Here is a 23,515-nt window from a genome sequence, read left to right as displayed (position 1 = left end):
TGGCGAGCTGCATGTTCTGCTTGTCTCTCTGCGCGTCGATCATTTAAAAGCCTGTACAGCAGCTGTCCATTTGTCTCACTTCCTTGTCTTGCGTGACGTCAAAGTGTCTTCCGGGAATATAAAATTATTTCATTAACAGTAGAGATTATTACATTTTGATTGTTAACACCCTGAGCAAATACTAGATGTAAAATATGGCTATGAGTGTGTATTATTGTGGAATTTTGCCTTAATAGAGCCACATTATAGCACCCCTTGTGTACAGTCTTATCTACACATGGACAGCTGCTTTAAACAAAGAGACTTGCTAGCTTAGCATATGCAGACCAAACAGTTAAAACACACCTGTGCCAATCACCAAAGCAGGTGCCTGCTCACTGCACAGCTACTATTAGAAAAATGTCTTTTCCTCAACTGCTAACTAACCCCTGTGGGAACATGGCAATACCTTAAATATATTTTTTTTATGTATTCGTTATTTTGGTTCACCCAAGCTATAGTACTGTTAACTATATGGTTTATATGAGTGTTAAGTATCTGCTTTATGGTGCTTCACATGTACAGCGTTACATGCATGTGGACTGCCTCAAAACTTACTAGCTGTGCACAAGCAAATCAAATGGTTGTCTTCAGACCTGAGCTACACCTGTGTCAATTGCCAAATCAGGTCCTTGCTCACCACACTGCTTTCTTTTGAAGGCAGCTGCTAACTCGTCTACTAACTCCTACAATATATGTACCTTGACCCAATCAAACAGTATAAAACTAATGTTATAAGGCAACATTAATAAAAATTCTGTAAAACCAATCGTAGCAAAAGTAGAAAATGCATTTGAAAAGAGACTTTTAAGAATCGGTTAAGAAATTTATTAGGAAAAAGTGTCTTATTAAAATTTTTTTTGTACAAAATAAAGATTATGAAAGATGCGTCTTGTAAAGTCTGGATGCAGAGTTGCTTCAGATTGTTGTTCATTCTGCAGAGGTCCTTCTCAAATTTCTTTGGGCTCCTCTGCATGCTGCGCTGCTCTCCGTCAAATCTGATTGCACATACAGCGGGGAAAATAAGTATTGAACGCGTAAATATATTTCTAATGGGGCTGTTGACATGAAATTTTCACCAGATGTCAGTAACAACCCAAGTACACTTACAAAAAAAATCCAACCAAATAAGTCCATAAATTATGTGTAATAAAGTGGAATGACACAGAGAATAAGTACTGAACGTGCTTACTGAAATTTATTTAATACTTAGTAGAAAAGCCTTTGTTGGTAATGACAGCTTCAAGAAGGCTCCTTTATAGACAAACTAGACACATGCATTGTTCAGGTTTGATTCTGGCCCATTCATCCACACAAACTGTCTTCAAATCTTGAAGTTTCCAGAGGCCTCTTCTATGAACTCAGATCTTCAGTTCTTTCCATAGATTTTCAATTGGATTCAAGTCGGGTGATTGACTGGGCCATTCTAGAAGCTTTTATTTTCTTTCTCTGAAACCAGTTGAGAGTTTTCTTGGCTGTGTGTTTGGGATCCTTGTCTTGCTCAAATGTCCATCTTCATTTCATCTTCAGCATCCTGGTAGATGGAAGCAGATTCTTGAGGTCTGCCAGTATCATATGCTGAAAACAGCCCCACACCATGATTTCCCACCTCCAAACTTCACTGTTGGTATGGTGTTTTTGGGGTAAAGTGCAGTGCCATTTCTCCTCCAAATATGGTGTGTACAATGACATCGAAAGAGTTCAATTTTGGTCTCATCTGACCAGAATCTATTTTCTCCCAGTGTTTCATTGGCTTGTCCAAATGTTGTGCAGCAAACTTTAAATTACATTAAACATGTTTTTTCTTTAGTAGTGGAGTCTTACGCTGTAAGCAAGAATAGAGAGGCCATGGTGGCCTTTGAAACAACTGTACTTGCTAATTCCAGGTCTTTCTGAAGCTCTCCGCGAGTGGTCCTTGGCTCTTGGACAACTCTTCTGATTATTCTTTTGACTCCTCTGTCAGAAATCTTGTGAGGAGCACCTGGTCATGGCCAGTTTATGGTGAAATGATGTTCTTTCCACTTCCGGATTATGGCCCCAACAGTGCTCACTGGAACATTCAGAAGTTTAGAAATGCGTCTGTAATCAGTGCCATCAGTATATTTTTCAGCAATAAGGTTGCAAAGGTCTTGAGAAAGCTCTTTGCTTTTACCCATCATAAGATGCTTCTCATGTGACACTTTTGTAATTAGAAACCATTTTATAGGCCATCAGTTAGGACTAAACCAGGGGCAGGTTTGTTTTCTAAATACTGACCGTTTTCAGCTGGTTTCTTGGCTTTCCGTGCCTTTTTGCACCTTCTTCTTGTGTTCAATACTTTTTCTCTATGTCATTCCACTTCATTACACATAAATTCATTTATGAACTTCTTTGTTTTGATTTCTTTGTAAATGAGGATTGCTTGGATTGTTACCGAGATCTAGTGAAAATTTCATGTCAATAGCCCCATTAAAAATAATGTTTACTGTTTTAAAATGTTGCCGCATTCAATACTTTTTACCCGCTGTATATGTTAATGCTGATACCACCTAACAAAATTACTTTATCATAATTGATAGATTATTTGGATAAAAAGGTTGTACAGTTGCCTAAGATTAAGAAATATTGAATGAGAATTTTGTAAATTAATACAAAAATGACTTTAATCAAAATTATTTTATTTTTAATTCTGCTTTACAACCTACCATTAGGAATTCACAGGATACAGTTCCACTTTTATTTTGGAAAATATTTAAGTTCAGCATGAGAAATTGTCCCCCTCTACCTATAGTGCAATATTTTTAGAGAAATACAAAAAAACAAATTACGACAGGATATTAGGATGGTAATGTTAATGTCTTTGAGTGGAACTATTTGTTTTTGTGAATATGTAACATCCAGCTCTTTGTGATAAGAGAGAGTTTTGTATGTCATGCATTTGTTTTTCTTCATCCTCTGGAGAGTTTTGTATTTCATGCATTTGCTTTACTTCATCCTCTGCCTTCTTCTTTTTCTTCTTCCTCTTCATTTTCATCACGTCCATGCCGCTTCAACCTACTTTCATGGACTTTCTTAGATATCCTTATATTTTTGTTTTTTCTCTGATTGCCTCATAAATCTTTCTGTCCTTTTTTTTTTTTTTTTTTATTTTTTTTAACTCCACACATCCATCTCAACATTCTCATTTCTGCCACATCTAACTTCTCCTGAGCTCCCTTTACTGCCCATGTCTCAACTCCATACTTCATTTCTGTTACCACTGTCTTAAAAACCTTACCTTTTAAACTTTGCCTTAATTCTTTAATTACTCAGTACTCCTGATATCTTCTTCAAACTGTTCCATCCACACTGCACCACTCTGGGTCATCTCTGCATCTAATTTTCCTTCTTAGGCTACCACTGATCCTAGATGCTTTAAATGTACACACTCTTTTCAATAGCTCTCCCTGCAGGCTGACTTCTGAATTCTATTCATCATTAAACCTCATTCATTCTGTCATCTTTCTATTTAACTTTAATCGTCTTTCTTCCAAAGCACATCTCCATTCTTCCAACTTCTTCTCCAATTCTTAATTTTTAGTGCTCCACAACATAATGTCATCATCCAAAGGCATGCACCAGGGGAAATGGTGTTTTATCCTGTAACTCAGTATGTCTATAACCAGATCGAGGAGGTAAGGACTTAAAGAACATACCTGGTACAGACCTACTCTAACTGGGATCTTGTCAGTTAACCCAACACTGCATTTAACCCGAGTCTTCAATTCCTCATACATATATCCTACACAATCTTCACATGCTTCCCTTGTACTCCTTTCTCTCTCATATACCTTCAGACCTCTTGATGTGGCACTATATCATAAGCCTCCTCCACATATGGAAACCTTTGTTTTTTCTCTGCACTTGTCTATGTGCTGTCTCAATGCAAAGACTGCATTAGTTGTTCCTCTCCCTTGAATAAAACAAGCTGTTCCATTCCTTTTGTGGTCTCTTCACTAAGCCTTCTCACTATTTAACCCTTTTCCCAAATTTTAATTGTGTATGACATCAGCTTTATCCTTCTATAGTTTCCACAGTCATGAATATCACCCATCTCCTTATAAATGGCTATAATCCCTTTGTTCCTCCACTCCACAACATATCTACTCTCTCTTCTCCTAAACTAATCCATTTTTGGGCTGGTGTTTCATCTGTTCCCTTTGCCTTTACATTTTTCTTTTCTGTGCCTCCTTTACTTCCTCCCCTCCCTCTTTAATCTTGGCACTAGCTTTTCATTTGGAACTCCTTTCCAAAATACTAACTTTGGATTTTCTTCATTCAACCGCTTTTAAAAGTACCTCTTCCAACTATTCTTGATCCTGCTGTCTCAAGATCACACCTTGCTCATCTTTCATCTGCTTTGTCTAAAATTCTTTCCAGCCATGTCTTCTTTGCCTCATTCTTCCCCTCTATAACATCTTGAATCACTCTATTCCTCCACCAAATCTCTGTCTCCAGGTGGGCTCCTTCCTGTCATTCTACCTAACATCTCTTCACCTACTATTAAGACAACTTTTCTGTTTTTCTCCAACCATTCCTCCATACATTCAAATAACTGCCCTTCATTTAAAACTTTCTCTCTGAACCTGTTCTTAAACCATTCCTCTTTTAATTTCCACCACTTTATCCTTGGTGCTGCTTGCTCTTCTTATATTCTCCTATTAATTCTGATATCATTTTTTTATCACCTCCACTTTATGCTGCACTGTCGTACTTTCCACATTTATGACCTTAAAATTGTTTATCTATTTCAAATGAAATCTTCTACACATTAGAAAGTCTATTTGGCTTCCCCTTCCTCCACTACTGTAAGTCACAAACTGATTTACTTTCTCTTCACAAAAATGTGTTAACTATTACTAAACCAAATGCCATGGCAAAATCTACTATCCTCTCCCCTTCCCCATTTTTCTCCCCTACTTTGAACCTTCCATGTGCCCTCTCTATCATATCTCTATTCTTTCCCACGAAATGGCGTCCTTGATGATGCGACTGTTTATGTAGTGGCAAACAAGAAGAATTCCAATGTGATGACGACCAAGGTGATGATCAATTTCTTTTCATCCCATCCAATTTTTGCTTGACTAATATGGCCTTCAACCCTTATTAGGCCATCTTGATCAATGAAATGAATTTGGCATTTTGAATGGGCTGTCTCTTCCAATGCTTTTCTTCTCTCTGATCCATTGAGGTGATTTTGAAAAGATTTCTTCCTGCACACTTTGACAACAGTTTAAACTTTTGTGTAAAATTATTGAAAGAGATTGCCAGCATCCCACCTATTGCCTGCCCCCAGTGCCTTAAGAGAGAGGATTGGCAATATTTCCTCCAGGGTGTTTCTCTTGTGCTGATGTTGCTTCCTTCCAGTAGAAGCATGCAAAAGTATTAAATCCCTTTGAAAGTCATCATAATTTTCTGGATGACAAATTTTTTTTTTTTTTTAACAGATATTTATCCCTGCCCGGGATTGGTTCCTGCCTTGTGCCCTGTGTTGGCTGGGATTGGCTCCAGCAGACCCCCGTGACCCTGTGTTCGGATTCAGTGGGTTGGAAAATGGATGGATGGATGGATATTTATCCATTCAGTATTATTAATGTGAACTCTTGTGCTGTAACAATAAATTTCCAAAGTCAAAATAAACTATTTTCTGTAGATATACACTACTGTGCATACGTTTTAGGCAGGTGTGGAAAAAATACTGTAAACAAAGAATGCTTTCAGAAATATAAATGATTGTTTATTGTTATCAATTTACAAAATGCAAAGTGAGCGAACCAAAGAAAAATCTAAATCAAATCAATATTTGGTGTTACTACCTTTTTCCTTCAAACCAGCATCAATTCTTATAGGTACACTTGCACAAAGTCAGGGATTTTGTAGGATTATAGTCAGGTGTATGATGAACCTATTATACCAAACAGGTGCTAATGATCATCAATGTCACACGTAGGTTGAAACACAGTCATTAACTGAAACAGAAACAGCTGTGTAGGAGGCTTAAAACTGGGTGAGGAACAGCCAAACTCTGCTACCAATGTGAGGTTGTGGAAGACAGTTTCATGTCATGGCAAGATTGAGCACAGCAACAAGACACAAGGTAGTTAGTTATACTGCATCAGCAAGGTCTCTCCCAGACAAAGATTTCAAAGCAGACTGGGGTTTCAAGATGTGCTGTTCAAGCTCTTTTGAAGAAGAACAAAGAAATGGGCAACGTTGAGGATCGTAGACGCAGTGGTCGGCCAAGGAAACTTAGTGCAGCAGATGAAAGACAGATCAAGCTTATTACCCTTCGAAATCGGAAGATGTCCAGCAGTGCCATCAGCTCAGAACTGGCAGAAACCAGTGGGACCCAGGTACACCCATCTACTGTCCGGAGAAGTCATCGAAGAGTTGCAGCCAAAAAGCCTTACCTCCGACGTGGAAACAAGGCCAAGCGACTCAAGTATGCATGAAAACATAGGAACTGGGGTGCAGAAAAATAACAGTAGGTGCTCTGGACTGATGAGTCAAAATTTGAAATACTGTATTTGGCTGTAGCAGAAGGCAGTTTATTTGTCGAAGGGCTGGAGAGCGGTACAATAATGAGTGTCTGCAGGCAACAGTAAAGCATGGTGGAGGTTCCTTGAATGTTTGGGGCTGCATTTCTGCAAATGGAGTTGGAGATTTGGTCAGGATTAATGGTGTTCTCAATGCTGAGAAATACAGGCAGATACTTATTCATCATGCAATACCATCAGTGAGACGTATGATTGGCCCCAAATTTATTCTGCAGCAGGACAACGACCCCAAACATACAGCCAAAGTCATTAAGAACTATCTTCAGTGTAAAGAAGAACAAAAAGTCCTGGAAGTGATGGTATGGCCCCCACAAAGCCCTGATCTCAACATCATCGAGTGTGTCTGGGATTACATGAAGAGACCGAAGGATGTGAGGAAGCCTACATCCACAGAAGATCTGTGGTTAGTTCTCCAAGATGTTTGGAACAACCTACCAGCCGAGTTCCTTCAAAAACTGTGTGCAAGTGTACCTAGAAGAATTGATGCTGTTTTGAAGGCAAAGGGTGGTCACGCCAAATATTGATTTGATTTAGATTTCTCTTTTGTTCATTCACTGCATTTTGTTGATTGATGAAAGTAAATGATTAACACTTCCATTTTTGAAAGCATTCTTTGTTTACAGCATTTTTTTACACCTGCCTAAAACTTTTGCACAGTACTGTATAACTGTGCTTTGGAACCTCCAGGCTTACACAATTGACAAATTGATCACAAAGTACACAGGTGACAATCATCTGACTATAATTAATCATAATTAGGTACTACTTGTGAGTCCTTTGTATCTCTCTGGATATTCAAAGCACCCTTTGTAAGAACCATAGTCTTTGTTGGAAAATCACTGCAAAAAATAAAGACAAAGGAGCATTCTGCTTATGTGAGAAACAGTCATTGAAACACATGAGGCATGAAATGGGTACAAAAATATCAGAGTTTGAATGTCCCATTAAGCACTGTTGGATCCATCATCCGACAGTGGAAGGTTCACTACAGCACCCAGACCCTTGCTAGAACAAATCATCCCTCAAAACTAAACATCAGAGCAAGATATTTACTTGTGAGAGAGGCTACTAAAAATCCAACAGTCACTCTAAAAAGTCTGCAGTGTTCTTTGGCTGAAACTGGAGTGAAGGTGTATAGGTTCACAATTATAAGAGCTCTCTATAAAACTGGCCTTCACGCAATGGTTTCAAAAATAAACCATTTCTCAAAAAGGTCCACATAAAAGCACATATGGCATTTGCTACAAAGCATGAGAAACATCCAGTTAAGATGTGGGAGAAGGTTTTGTGGTCCAGTGAGATGAAAATAGATCTTTATGGCCAGAATTCAAAGAGGTAAGTGTGGCTTAAAGCTAACACCGTCCATATATGGTGATGGCAGCATCATGCTATGAGGATGATCTTCATGTGCTGAGATGGGGAATTTTGTCAAGAGTTTAATGGATAATGAATGGACACAAATGCTGTACAGTATTGCAGGAGAACTTGTTCCAGTCTGCTACGAACCTACAGTTTGGGAAGAAGACATTACAGTAACCTTAAGCATAAAGCTAAAGTGACACTGAAATGGCTCAAAAACAGAAAGGAGAAAGTTTTGGAATGGCCAAGTCAAAGCCCAGATCTTAACCCTATTAAGAATCTGTGGAACTTTTTGAAAAACTGCTGTCCATAGGCGCCATCCCACCAATCTAGATCTCTGTCAGTTTTGTTAAGAAGAATGGGGAAGAATCACTACTGAACAATGTGCAAAATTTGGTCATACTTACCCCAAAAGAATGAAGGATTTTGTTGCAGGAAAAGGATTGTCGACAAAGCATTAATGTGTACAGCTTGATACTTAATTCAAACACTAACTTTGCAGTTTTTATTATTTAGTTAAAAATCTACAGAAAATGGTTTATTTTGACTTTGGAAATTTATTGTTATAAAATAGGAGTTCCACATTAAAAATACTGAATGGATAAATACAGTGGGGCAAAAAAGTATTTAGTCAGCCACCAATTGTGCAAGTTCTCCCACTTAAAAAGATGAGAGAAGCCTGTAATTTTCATCATAGGTATACCTCATCTATGAGAGACAAAATGAGAAAAAAAATCCAGAAAATCACATTGTCTGATTTTTGAAGAATTTATTTGCAAATTATGGTGGGGAAAAAAGTATTTGGTCAATAACAAAAGTTCATCTCAATAATTTGTTATATACCCTTTGTTGGCAATGACAGAGGTAAAACGTTTTCTGTAAGTCTTCACAAGGTTTTCACACACTGTTGCTGGTATTTTGGCCCATTCCTCCATGCAGATCTCCTCTAGAGCAGTGATGTTTTGGGGCTGTCGCTGGGCAACACGGACTTTCAACTCCCTCCAAAGATTTTCTATGGGGTTGAGATCTGGGGACTGGCTAGGCCACTCCAGGACCTTGAAATGCTTCTTACGAAGCCAGTCCTTCGTTACCCGGGCGGTGTGTTTGGGATCATTGTCATGCTGAAAGACCCAGCCACATTTCATCTTCAATGCCCTTGCTGATGGAAGGAGGTTTTCACTCAAAATCTGACGATACATGGCCCCATTCATTCTTTCCTTTACATGGATCAGTCGTCCTGGTCCCTTTGCAGAAAAACAGCCCCAAAGCATGATGTTTCCACCCCCATGCTTTACAGTAGGCATGGTGTTCTTTGGATGCAACTCAGCATTCTTTGTCCTCCAAACACGACGAGTAGAGTTTTTACCAAAAAGTTCTATTTTGGTTTCATCTAACCATATGACATTCTCCCAATCCTCTTCTGGATCATCCAAATGCTCTCTAGCAAACTTCAGACGGGCCTGCACATGAACTGGCTTAAGCAGGGTGACACGTCTGGCACTGCAGGATTTGAGTCCCTGGCGGCGTAGTGTGTTACTGATGGTAGCCTTTGTTACTTTGGTCCCAGCTCTCTGCAGGTCATTCACTAGGTCCCCCCGTGTGGTTCTGGGATTTTTGCTCACCGTTCTTGTGATCATTTTGACCCCCCTGGGGTGAGATCTTGCGTGGAGCCCCAGATCGAGGGAGATTATCAGTGGTCTTGTATGTCTTCCATTTTCTAATAATTGCTCCCACAGTTGATTTCTTCACACCAAGCTGCTTACCTATTGCAGATTCAGTCTTCCCAGCCTGGTGCAGGTCTACAATTTTGTTTCTGGTGTCCTTTGACAGCTCTTTGGTCTTGGCCATAGTGGAGTTTGGAGTGTGACTGTTTGAGGTTGTGGACAGGTGTCTTTTATATTGATAACGAGTTCAAACAGGTGCCATTAATACAGGTAACGAGTGGAGGACAGAGGAGCCTCTTACAGAAGAAGTTACAGGTCTGTGAGAGCCAGAAATCTTGCTTGTTTGTAGGTGACCAAATACTTATTTTCCACCATAATTTGCAAATAAATTTTTTAAAATCAAACAATGATTTTCTGGATTTTTTTTCTCATTTTGTCTCTCATAGTTGAGGTATACCTATGATGAAAATTACAAGCCTCTCTCATCTTTTTAAGTGGGAGAACTTGCACAATTGGTGGCTGACTAAATACTTTTTTGCCCCACTGTATGTGTATACATCTTTTGTCATGCAGAAAATTATTGTTTCAAGGGGGCTGAATACTTTTTTGCACACCACTATCTTCTTCATCTGATGTTCTGCAGAGGTGCCAACCTGATTATCTGACTTTTTCTTAAACACACAAGTAACTTGAACAAGTGTGTGACAGCACAAGTTAGAGATTTAGAGAAGCACTTAAAGCGCTGAGATCCAAGTTGTTTGTCTTTAGTGTTTGTGCTGAGTGTAACCACCTGTGATAGAACTTCCTTATCTCATAACGGTTAGGTTGATTTAGAAATTCAGGTCCAGTGAGCCATGTTGTATTTTTTTAGGTGTGCTAATGACAAAAATTTTGTTCAATGGTCTGCTGGGTTAATAATGTAGGCACATAATGTCACTGCTGTGGAAGAGAATATTTTCTTATTCATTCAACTGTGTTGCTGTCAAAGACATGGAATCTCCTCCTTTTGCTGGAGATGTATCCTGACACTACTTTACTATCTGGTTTCTTGCCAGTCTCTGCAGTAATGAGTTCTGCTATGTTCACAGCCGGCACTTCACCGCAAAGCACTAATTGTAGAATTATGTGCTTTTTGTGTGGAGCTAATTTTGCCTTTCCCAATTTAAAGTCAGAGTGATAAAGCCCATTTGGGTCCCAGACCTTTAAGTATGCAACTGCAGCTATTGCTTGTATAGAAGAATCCAAGAAGACAAAACAGCTCTTTGTGCTGAGTTTTAGAACAAGAGATTTGTGTATAATGTCTCACGCTTGTAATATCAGTGTGCAGTGTAATATTGTCCAAATAATGCTTCAGAGACTGCAGCAACATAGTTTCTTCCAACACTGCGTTGTATACTGACAGTTAATACATTGGTGTTCAAGCTGTAACTTGGAAATCCATTAATTGTTCCTAGAAATATGTTTTTGTATAATTTTTCAGTTATTTGTAGCCTAACTTTTTTCTTGCAGTTTACCTTTTACCTTTGTACCATTTCAGGCACTGGTCTTGAATTGCTTAAATTTGAATAAAAACTGTAGACATGGGAGTGTTCTAAAACTTTAAACCTGTATTGTAATTTAATAGACCATGGAGTTAAAGAGAGAATTTCCCTCTTATGATTTTAATCTTAGACACATTGTAGATGTAACTCAGTTGTGTTTAATCGCACAGTAAATAAAAAGTACCATTACTGAATAATGCACTAATGCATAACCAGTAACTACCTTGTTTCCTTTACATATTTGACTGTTACAGAGTTCCAGTTGATTCCAAGGGATTAACAAATGGGGAAGATATCGCAGGCAGGAATGGCAAAACTGATAAACCGAAGACACAGAGGAGATCATCATGCCAGAAAACCGATAAACTTGTACATTTCCAGCTCTTTATGTTACAGGTATTTTATACATACATTCTTTGGTCATTAGTTTTGAAAGCACAATGTTCACTGCAGATGACCTGAATATTGCACTCTTCATTGCAACAGATGTTTCTTCCCAAATAGGTCTTAAATAAAAGCCAAGGATTCACTTTAAGATATTTGCATATTTAAGGTTTTGTGTACTTACACACACAACTTTCAATATCTCATCAAAAAAAATAGAAATAGTTGTGGCCATAAAAATGTTTAAAAACACCTGCTTTCCTAATGAAAAATGCTTTTTTTGTAGATTTCAGTACATTATTTTAACAAAGTCAGAGTTGTTTAATATGATAAAGTATGCACAGTTTCCCAGGAACAGTACGTACATTTTTTGCAAAGTTCTCCATTAAATACACCCTTTAAGTGAAAGGTATTTCTAAGCAAAGCGTGATTAAAATGGTTTATGTTTGACTTTCTGGATTTACTTGCGTCTCCTGTGAATGTTTTGAGCCATCCTAGTGTCGCTTTGAACTTCTGCTTAGTGTTGTTGTTATATTGAAAGATGAATCTTGAATCTTCTCCCAAGTCATTTGGTTCATTCCAGACTGGAACAAGTTCTTCTGCAATATTGTGTGGCATATGTGTCCATCCATTGTCCCTTCAACTTGGACAAAATTCCCAGTCCCAGCGCATGAAAAGCAACCTCATAGCATGATGCTGCCACCACCATATTTCAGCGTAGGTATGGTGAATGCACTATTAAATTGTTTTTGAAGGATTAAATGGTTATTATTGTACATAGTACAATGTAATAGTTATTTGCTTGTGTTAAGCAACATGTCACCACTCTCTAGTAAAATAATAGTGTGTTTGACTACTTTACCACAAAACCACCATTTATAACCCAGATACTTTATTAACAAGAGAAATATAGTCATGGCCAAAATTATCAGCACCCCTGGAATTTTCCCAGAAAATGCACCATTTCTCCCAGAAAATTGTTGCAATTACAAATGTTTTGGTATACACGTTTATTTCCTTTATGTGCATTGGAACAACACAAAAAAACAGAGAAAAAATGCCAAAGCTGACATCATGGTCACACAGAACTCCAAAAATGGGCCGGACAAAATTATTGGCACCTTTTCAAAATTGTGGGTAAATTGTTTTATTTCAAGCATATGATGCTCGTTTGAACTCACCTGTGGCAAGAAACAGGTGCTGGCAATATAGCAATCATACCTGAAGCCAGTTAAAATGGAGAAAAGTTGACTCAACCTTTCTGTTGTGTGTCTGAGTGTGCCACACTAAGCATGGAGAACAGAAAGAAGAGCAGAGAATTGTCTGAGGACTTGAGAACAAAAATTGTGGAAAAATATCAACAATCTCAAGGCTACAAGTTCATCTCCAGAGATCTTCATGTTCCTTTGTCCACTGTGCGCAACATAATCAAGAAGTTCACAACACATGGCACTGTAGCTAATCTCTCTGGACGTCGACGGAAGAGAAAAATTGATAAAAGACTGCAACGAAGGATAGTCCGAATGGTCGATAAACAGTCACAATCAACTTCAAAACATATTCAAGCTGTTCTGCAGACTCAGGGTGCAATAGTGTCAACTCGAACTATCAGTCAACATCTGAATGAAATGAAACGCTATGGCAGGAGAGCTAGGAGGACCCCACTGCTGACACAGGAACATAAAAAAGCCAGACTGGAGTTTGCCAAAATGTACTTGAGGAAGCCAAAATCCTTCTGGGCGAACGTCATGTGGACAGATGAGACCAAGGTAGAGCTTTTTGGTAAAGCTCATCATTCTACTGTTTACAGAAAATGGAATGAGGCCTACGAAGAAAAGAACACAGTACCTACAGTCAAACATGGTGGAGGTTCTAAGATGTTTTGCTGCCTCTGGCACTGGATGCCTTGACTGTGTGCAAGGCATTATGGAATCTGAAGACTACCAAAAGATATTGGGGCGCAAAGTAGGGCCCAGTGTCAGAAAGCTGGGTCTGCGTCAGAGGTCATGGGTGTTCCAGCAGGACAATAACCCCAAATATACCTCTAAAAGCACCCAGAAATGGTTGAAGACAAAGCACTGGAGAGTTCTGAAGTGGCCAGCAATGAGTCCGGATCTAAATCTGATTGAACACTTATGGAGAGATCTCAAAAATGCTGTTGGGAGAAGGCGCCCTTCAAATCTGAGTGACCTTGAGCAGTTTGCAAAAGAAGAGTGGTCGGAAATTCCAGTTGAGAGGTGTAACAAGCTTGTTGATGGTTATAGGAAGCGCTTGATTTCAGTTATTTTTTCCAAAGCATGTGCAACCAAATATTAAGTAGAGGGTGCCAATAATTTTGTCCAGCCCGGTTTTTGAGTTTTGTGTGAAATGATGTCAGATTTGGCTTTTTTTCCTCTGTTTTTTTGTGTTGTTCCAATGCACATAAAGGAAATAAACGTGTATACCAAAACATTTGTAATTGCAACAATTTTCTGGAGAAATGGTGCATTTTCTGGGAAAATTCCAGGGGTGCCGATAATTTTGGCCATGACTGTATCTTGTAAACATATTCTCAGGTTAGGCTATTTGCTATCAGTTTTTTCTTTCTGAATTTTTCCTTATACATTAGATTAGTACTTGAGTTATCACAATGACATTTTGTGTGTAGGACATCAGATTTTTTAAATCTCAAGATGGCAGATTCAGTGTCTTTTGCAACTTATTGCACAATCTTGAGGAAATCTTTTAATCTACCCATTCTCTAGCAGACAATTCCTGATGAAAATTCTTTATCTGACTAACACTTAACGAGCTAAGCCAGACCAGACCAACAACCTAATGAGTTTAACAACTTACATCTGAAAGGATGCTCAAACTTTTGCCAATGACAAATTTTGCTGTTTTTTTTTTTTTTTTTGTTGCATTGTTTGAGTTAATCATATAAATCGCAACTGTGCATTAATATTTTCATTAAAATTATGTTGTTTTAGTTTGTTTGCTGTTGAAATTATAATTATTGTGTTTTACTTCAGCTATGAACACAATATACAGCGCCTTTCATACACTCAAGGACACTTTACAATTCAATACACACATTAACAAGACAGTAGAAATTACATACATGAAAAAGAATAATACTCATTGAAAAGATGTGTGTTTAAGTTTGAAATTAATAATAGATTTTTCCTTGCGAAGGCTGAGAGGGAGAGAATTCCAAATTTTAGGGGCTGTCACTCTGAAAGCTCTGCTACCCATAGTTACTAATCTGTATTTAGGTACAGTGAGTAACTTAGCATCTGATGATCGTAATGCACGGGCAGGAGTGTAAGGAAGCAGCAGCTCCAACAGATAATGAGGGGCTAAACCATGAAGGGTTTTAAAGGTGTGAAGAATAATTTTATATTTGATTCTTGAAGAAATTGGTAACCAATGTAAATCATAGAGGACAGGAGTGATGTGAGCAGATTTTTTAGTGTGTGTAAGTAAATGAGCAGCAGAATTCTGAACATATTGTAATCTATTGATATATTTAGTCGGGAGGCCATAAAACAAAGCATTGCAATAGTCCAGACGGGTAGTGATGAAAGCGCGAATAAGTGTTTCAGTATCTTTTACACTGAGGAAAGAATGCAGATGAGCTATGTTGTGAAGTTGAAAAAAGGCTGTCTGTACTATTGAGCTAATGTGTGATTGAAAAGTAAGAAGCTGATCAAAGATGACATCCAAATTATGGACTGATGCTGAGGTTAAACCAGGATCCCATTAATGTCAATTTTTAACCCACAAAGGGTGGAGAGGACAGATTTGGTACCAACTAATAAGATTTCTGTTTTATAAGGACTGAGTTGTAAAAAATTATGTGTCATCCAATGATTGATTTCCCGAATGCAGTCAGTCAGCGCAACAGGTGAAGATGTTGCAGTTGCATCAACACTTACATAAAGTAGTGTGTCATCGGCATAGCAGTGGAAGCTCAGACCATACCGTCGAATAATCTCACCTAATGGGAGCATATAGATGTTGAAGAGGTTTGGACCGAGGACTGACCCTTGAGGGATACCTTGTGTGAATGAAGTAGTGGCAGATTTGTATTCCCTAATGAAGACGTAATACTGGCGATAAATAAGGTATGATGTGAACCAAGAAAGAGCAGCACCAGAGATACCAGTAGCTGAAAGTCGGGACAGTAAAATGTTATGGTTAACTGTATCAAACGCTGCGCTCAAGTCAAGAAGAACTAGAATAGCGGCCATCCCAGAATCTGTGGTTATAAGTAAGTCATTGTCTACCGTAAGTAAAGCAGTTTCAGTGCTATGTAGGGCTCTGAATCCAGATTGAAAAGACTCAAGTAGGTTATGCAAATTTAAATAATCATTGAGTTGAGCAGCAACAACCTTTTCTAAGATCTTAGTCATAAGTGGAAGATTAGAAATTTTAGCTGTAAGGGATCTGAGCCAGATTTTTTTTTAAACAGGAGTTACAGCAGCAGTTTTTAAATCACTTAGAACAATACAGGTGCGGAAACTACAGTTGATAAAGCGAGAAATGGGGGCAGAAAGTTTGTCAGTGCAAGCCTTAATCAGTAAAGTAGGGGCAGGATCTAGGTGGCTGGTAGATTGATTTAATTTAGATATTACTTCAGCAATATGTTGGTGTAGTGGTGTTAAATTTAGATAAATTGTAGATTTAGAAGTATAATCAGTTGACAGAGATGAGGAATGGTTAGTAGAAAAACTTTGACATATGGTCATAATGTTTGACTGAAAATAGTCCAAAAATAGATTACAGTGCTCAACAGAGAAATAAGGATTTTTAACAGCAGGTTGACAAAGTCTGTTAACTGTACTAAAAAGATCTAGGGCGACAAGTACCAAAGTCAATAAGAGTGGAATAGTACTTTGAACGTGCTGCTGATAAGGCACATCTGTATTCCTTCAGATGTTCAGTGTAAGCCAGGCGGTGAACAGCCAGACCAGTCTTCTTCCAGAGCCTTTCCAAGCGGTGACCAGTTTGTTTCATGGTACGCAATTCTTCTGTAAACCATGGAGATGATCGGGTAGTAGGAACAACCAAGGATTTAATAGGATTTAATCTGTTCATGATTTGAACAGACTTACTTTGTTCATTACGGCATGCATCTTTGGTTGTTTGTTGAAAAATAGTCTATTTCCATGTTTAAACCACAAATATAAGAATTGAAGCCATTTTGTATGCACCTTCACCAATTTTTCAATTTTGCTTATAAATTGAAATGGTTACCTTTTTTCCCTATTTCTTGTGTTCTGACTTCAACATGAGACAGAGATACCCCATAGCATGGTAGTTATATAAACTGCTCAAAAAAATTTAAAGGAACATTTTGAAAACACATCAGATTTCAACTGGAAAAAAATCATGCTGGATATCTATACTTATATGGACTGGGTAATGTGTTAGGAATAAAAGGATGCCACATTGTTTGATGGAAATGAAAGTGATCAACCTACAGAGGGCTGAATTCAAAGACATCCTGAAAATCAAAGTGGAAAAAATGATGCAGCAGGCTAGTCCATTTTGCCGAAATTTCATTGCAGCAACTCAAAATCTTACTCAGTAGTTTATATGGCCCCCATGTGCTTGTATGCATGCCTGACAACATCGGAGCAAGCTCCTAATGAGATGACGGATGGTGTCCTGGGGGATCTCCTCCCAGATCTGAACCTGGGCATCACTGACCTCCTGGACAGTCTGAGGTTGTGGTATAGCGAGTCCACAGCTCACGTTAAAAAGGCCACTTTTAAAATAATCTCCGCACTTGTGGCTTAGCGAGGGGGAATGGTGGTGTGTGGCCTAGTGGTTCCTGGGGAATTTGTGGTGTGGGCAGTTCTCACTTAAGTGCACAAGTGAGGAGTCGTCCGCATCCGTAATTGTTCCCGGGAGCTGCTGATTGCCACAGCTGATCCATGTTCCCGTGATGTATAGAAGTGCGAGGCGGCTAGTAGAGGATAAAGAAAGAAAAGACAGACTGAGGTTAAGGAGGAGAAGACGGCAGGAAACAGGAGGGAGAGAAAAAGGATAAAGAAAGAAAAGATGGATGGAGGTTAAGGAGAAGAAGGTTGGCTCACCGCAGCGAAGGCAGTGGGAGTCGGAGATTTGGAATAGAAGCCCCAGTGTGAGCGTCCTGGTCGCTGGGGAGCCCAAGTCTCGGTCTAGGTGAGCAGAACCGGAGCCAGGGATTGGAAGGCCACCAGACCAGTAGAGCAAAGAAGGTCAGCTGCATGTAGGGTGACTCCCCTGGTGCATAGCCTGGATGGGAGAAATGGGGGAGTCACCAGTAAAAGAAGGCACTGGGCCTTAACCTCGTTGTTTTTAAAAGGATTTTTTTTCTATTGGATTTTAACCTCCACTTTTCACCTTTGCTTTTATGGATTATTTATTTAAAGATATGAAGCACTGCACTATTTAATTTGGACTCTGTTTTGTTGGTTTTAAAATAAAAGCGCTTGGCACTTTTACACCATCCCCTTGTTTCATTGTTATGCCTCACTGCCAAGCTTATCAGACATTACCAAGGGTGTCTGGTTCCAGGGCTCCCAAAAGTAAGATGGGAGCATGGAGCAAACCCGCATCATAACAGAGGTGCAACCTGGCGGTGTCGGATGGACTGAAACATAATGTCTCAGAGGTGTTCTATGTGATTTAGGTCATGTGAGCGTGGGGACCAGTCAATGTTATCAATTCCTTCATCCTCCAGGAACTGCCTGCATACTTTCGCCACATGAGGCCAGGCATAGTCGTGCACCAGGAGGAACCCAGGACTGACTGCTCCAGCATAGGGTCTGACAGTGGGTCCAAGGGTGAACCTGCTCTCAACTGTGAAAAGCACAGGGCACCAGTGGTGGACCTGCCAATTCTGGTATTCTATGGCAAATGTCAATCGAGCTCCACGGTGCTGGGCAGTGAACAGAGCCCACTAGAGGACATCGGGCCCTCAGGTCACCCTCATGAAGTCTGTTTCTGATTGTTTGGTCAGAGACATGCACACCAGTGGCCTGCTGGAGGTCATTTTTTAGGGCTCTGACAGTGCTCAACCTGTGCCTCCTTGCTCAAAGGAGCAGATACCGGTCCTGCTGATGGGTTAAGTACCTTCTACGGCCCTGTCCAGCTCTCCTAGAGTAATTGACTGTCTCCTGGAATCTCCTCCATGTCCTTGAGACTGTGCTGGGAGACACAGCAAACCTGGCAATGGCATGTATTGATGTGCCATCCTTGAGAAACTGGACTACCTGTGCAACCTTTGTAGGGTCCAGGTATCGCCTCATGCTACCAGTAGTGACACTGACCGTAGCCAAATGCAAAACTAGTGAAAAAAGCAGTCAGTAAAAATGAGGAGGGAAAAATGTTAGTGACCTCCACCTGTTAAACCATTCCTGTTTTGGGGTTGTCTCCTTGTTCCCACTCTAGTGCCCCTGTTGTTAATTTCATTAACACCAAAGCAGCTGAAACTGATTAACAACCCTCTCTGCTACTTAACTGACCAGATCAATAGCACATAAGTTTAATTGACTTGATGCTATACTCTGATTAAAAAGTGTTCCTTTAATTTTTTGAGCATTACAGTTAGAATTGAAGGAGCAGAAGAGTGGGATAAGACTTTTGGTTCCAGGTGGTGTTCATAAGATGAATATTACAGTCTCTTGACTTTGTTGATAGCTCTGTCCACAATTTAAAGAGATTGCCAGCATCCCAGCTATTGCCTTCATCCAGTGCCTTGAGAAAGCGCATTGGTAATATTTCCTCCAGGGTGTTTCGGTCATGCTGATGTTGCTTCCTACTGCCCTTCCAGGGTATACACCACACATAGCTTCCAGTAGTAGCCTCAATGTTTCCACACTGGCATTTAAATGACTTCTGCTACTGGAGTGAATGGTTTTCTCTTGTGTTGAAGCTGTCAGCAGTATTGAATCCTTGTTCCTGCACAGGGTCAAAGAATCTTGACTATGAGACAGAAGCTACTCTTGTGATATCTTTTCTCTCCCTAAAAAAAACTTTCTCCAGTCATACCATCTTTTAAAAAAATTGAAACATCTGAGTCCTAACCCTTACTAAAACAGGCAGAAACCAAACTCTGTACCACAGCTTTGCCTCCCAAATGTCTTTACCTGCTTTGACTTCTGACTCTGTTCAATGACCTATGATAGGGTTCTTCAAAGCCTGTGGCAACTCATTTAAGTTTGTTTAGGAGGAGAATTTAACTTCCCTTATTATGAGAGTAAAAAAAAAAAAAAAAAAAATCTAATAATGGAGGCACGCATATGTGGTGCATTATCTTACAAGTACCACATTCATGGACACCACATACAAAAGGCAGTCATTTTTTCATTTAACTGCATTTTCCTGTTCAGCTAGTCTAGCAATTTTGCAATGACTTTAAGAGATTCCACTGCCTGCTTTTGCTGTTTCTCAAGACTATTGCTTTGTTTCTTTGCTGAGGCATCGTGAGATTTTATAGTTTGCTCTCAGCTCTCATGTAGACTTGTGAACAGAGAAGTAACTTCACCATGATATTCATTCATCATTGAATGCTTTGGTGGCTCCAGCTGGACTAGAACATGCATTAATTATCCATTCACCATACCACTTATTGAACCCTACATGTCAATGCATTTATTGAGCTTTATTCATTGTTTCTCTATATGTAGCCCACAAGAATTTGATGGTATTTTGCCCCATCCATTTTTCCTTCTACTCTTAGGGTTCATTTATACTTCATGTTCAGAACACGTACACGCCCGCATCATGGCTGCCACGTGTTTTCAGCGTTCATTTGATGCGTCCTCTGAGCAGGTCCTCAGAAATTAACGTGACGCGTGCACAAGTTCCAGTACCAGCAAAAAGTCAGGGGGCGCAGTGTGCTAAAAGTTGGAATGTGACGTCAGAGTCTCTGGTTACTATCTACATGTGACAGAAAGCTGCTTTGTGGATCCTACGAGATCGGTGTGCGCACTTCGATGTTTGGTGAATGGTTCGAAGTGGTGAAGCAAAATGCCGACATACAGATGCATTCGTGGTGCTTTGATATTCAAGCATTGCATATTCCCGATCGTAATGACACAGTACATTTTAAAAGTCTCACATACCGTCTTCTGTGCCATCTTTTTTTCTAGGGCTTCCTCCGGTACTGACAGCAGTGGCAAACAGCAATAGATTGACACACTAAGCACATTAAATGTATGTTATTCCAACTCTCTGCACATTTAGCATCCTTAGATGTATACTTGATGTCACTTTCATATTGAAATGTGTATGTTACATTTTATAGATAAATCAGTAATTTCTTTTAAATACTGAATACTGTTAATAATTAAACACATGGGGGTGACACGGTGGCGGAGCGTTAGCACTGCTGTCTTGCAGGGAGTCACGTCGCTGATATTCCCTGCCTGGAGTTTACATGTTTTCCTGCTGGGTTTCCACAGTATGCTCCGGTTTACTTCCAAAGATATGCAGATTTGGTTACACTAAAATGACGACAGCATGTATGTGTGTGCTTGTATTCACCTTGCGATGAGCTGATGCCTTGTCCAGGGATTGTTTCAGCCTCATGCCCAATGCTAGTTGAAATGGACAAATCCCTGGACTGATGGATTTAATCATTAAACATCCTTTTCAGAGATATTGCGGTAAAGTGTCATCGGAATTTAATGAGTGTTCCAGGCAATTCACAACACAGCGAAGCCGAACCTGTTCTCCCCGTGATGATATCTCAAACTGCCACCTGGTGGATTCCTCCAGATTTACGTAAAGTAAGCGCGCAAGTATAAACAGTACAACGCTTGTGTAGCAGGAGCGTCCGCTGCAGCATGCGTCTCGTCGCGTTAAGTATAAATCCAGCCTAAGGAGAGCCCCAGGCACTGCGGTAGAGAAACACCCCCACAACAGGATGCTGCCACCTCCATGCTTTACTATGTGTGTTGTGGATGGTGAGCTGCATTGGATTTCCGCCAGGTGTACCATTTGGTATTGAGGCCAAATAGTTTGATTTTGGTCTCATCTGACCATAAGACATTTTTCCACTTGGCATCAGAATCTTCAAGGTGCATTCTGGCAAAGGTCAAAACGAGCCTTCATGTCGCCTTTCTTGAGAAGTGGCTTTTTCCTTGCGACCCTCCCGAACAAGCCACAATTGTGGAGCCCTTGTGAAATTGTTGTCACATGCATACAATGACCACTCTTTGCCATAAAATCCTTTACCTCCTTCAAAGTAGCCATTGGCCTGTTTGTAGCCTCTCTTACCAGTTTCCTCCTTGCTCTTCCATCCAGTTTGGAGGGACAGCCGGATCCAGGGAGGGTCCTAGTAGTACCAAACACTTGCCACTTCTTTATTATGGACTTTACTGTGCTCCTTGGGATTGATAAAGCCTTTGAGATTTTTTTGTATCCATCTCCTGCCTTATGTCTGTCCACAACTGTATCCCTGAGATCTTTTGAAAGTGGCTTCACACCCATAGTCAGTTGTTTGCTGTCAGTTGCACTACCAACCAAGGGAATGCTCCAGGAACAGCTGTTTTTATGCTTCATTAATCACACTGATTGTAGTTGATCACAGGTGGAAGCCAGTAACCATGGTCAGCAATGGAAATTGGTTACTTACACCTGATTGAGTTTACAAATATTGTTTAGGAAGGGAGTGATCCTTTATTAATCACAGTATTTCTTGTTTTTAATTTTTTAAAATTCTTTTGAACTGTAGCTGTGATATCTTTTACTTGGATGTTATAGATTGCATTGAGTAAGTAACGCTGGAAAAAATATTGGTTTGTGTGTTTTCATTTAAGGCTGTAAAGCAAAAAAATGGGAATATTTCGAAGGGGGTGATTCTTTTCTATACCCACTGTATGATGCTAAATAAATCACATTCATACACAGTGCTTGAAGACAGCTTTCACAAATAGGGCTATTAATCATTCTAATATAGTTACCTTTGTTATTTTGCTTGCCTGTCAACTAAATTTGTTCACTTGGAACAGTCCTGTATTTCATACTGCTTCTCAATGTTTTAGGCATATGTTTTAGTGTGATGGAAGTGCTAAATTACTTAATAGAAATTAACCCACATAAGTTACAAAATATGTCAACCATGCCAACCTTTCAGCACATGAACAGCACTGAGACAGCATTTATGGACAGCCTGGATTATCCTAAAGTAACATTAATGCTTGAATTGTGCATTATTTGTAACCATAACTCTCTTTTGCCTGAATATCTTCATCAAACATGCTACTCCTAGATGTGTACCCACGTTTTTTGATACAAGTGTTCTGTTGTGTTTGATAATGGTTCTAGGTCTCTGCCTTACACTTAACTGCTTAGATTCCTTCTTTTTCAATAATGTTTTTGAAGCCATAGTGTTACTTGACTCACCAACAACCTTGTGTTGCATATTTGTATCTAATTCCCAACTCTAAATAATAAGTTGAGCTAATTTCCTACCTTAGTGACAGAAATGTAAGAGTGTCTGCAAACCCCAATTGTACCACTGTTCAGATACATGAAATGTGAGAGAAGTTTTTGCTGTATTGCCATAAACTGAAAGTGCTGATCGTTAGTCTTTTTTGTAGTGGTATCTTAGATTTAAGAAATCATCCAAAATATTTAAACCATGAAAAAATTAGAAAGGAAGGAGATGGCTCTCTGAAATTTAGTAGGAAAATTCAGGTTTAAAATTGAAACATGATTCAACATTATTTAAGATGTCTGCTGAATTAGAAATTTTCATGTTTTATTAATATTCTTATTTCCTAGTTACATGCAATTTCAGCATAGAAGGTTTGCATTTCAACTTCTACTTATTAGAATATCACAGAAATATTCATGTGTAACACAAAATGTGTTTATTTTTTGTAAGCATGATGAGAATGTGTTTCCAGGATAAATGTATTTACAGTCCTATGCCTTGGTCTTTCTATAGTACAATTTAGAATTGGTCAACTAC

At 39.3% G+C, this 23,515-nt stretch overlaps 1 protein-coding gene across 6 annotated transcripts in view; it reads left to right on the top strand.

Moving 5' to 3' along the window:
- The window catches only part of si:dkey-151g10.3 (serine/threonine-protein kinase WNK3), a 343,184-nt gene that overhangs the window by 179,248 nt on the left and 140,421 nt on the right, over nt 1–23,515 (top strand). For all 6 annotated transcript variants that reach the window (XM_051933579.1, XM_051933582.1, XM_051933581.1 and 3 more), the window contains exon 15: nt 11,433–11,574. In XM_051933579.1, coding sequence (XP_051789539.1) covers nt 11,433–11,574 — 142 coding nt within the window. The remainder of the gene's footprint in view (nt 1–11,432; nt 11,575–23,515) is intronic.

Source organism: Erpetoichthys calabaricus, chromosome 11 (genome assembly GCF_900747795.2).
Source record: "Erpetoichthys calabaricus chromosome 11, fErpCal1.3, whole genome shotgun sequence".
NCBI lineage: Eukaryota > Metazoa > Chordata > Cladistia > Polypteriformes > Polypteridae > Erpetoichthys > Erpetoichthys calabaricus.
This window is presented reverse-complemented; position numbering and strand designations above follow the sequence as displayed.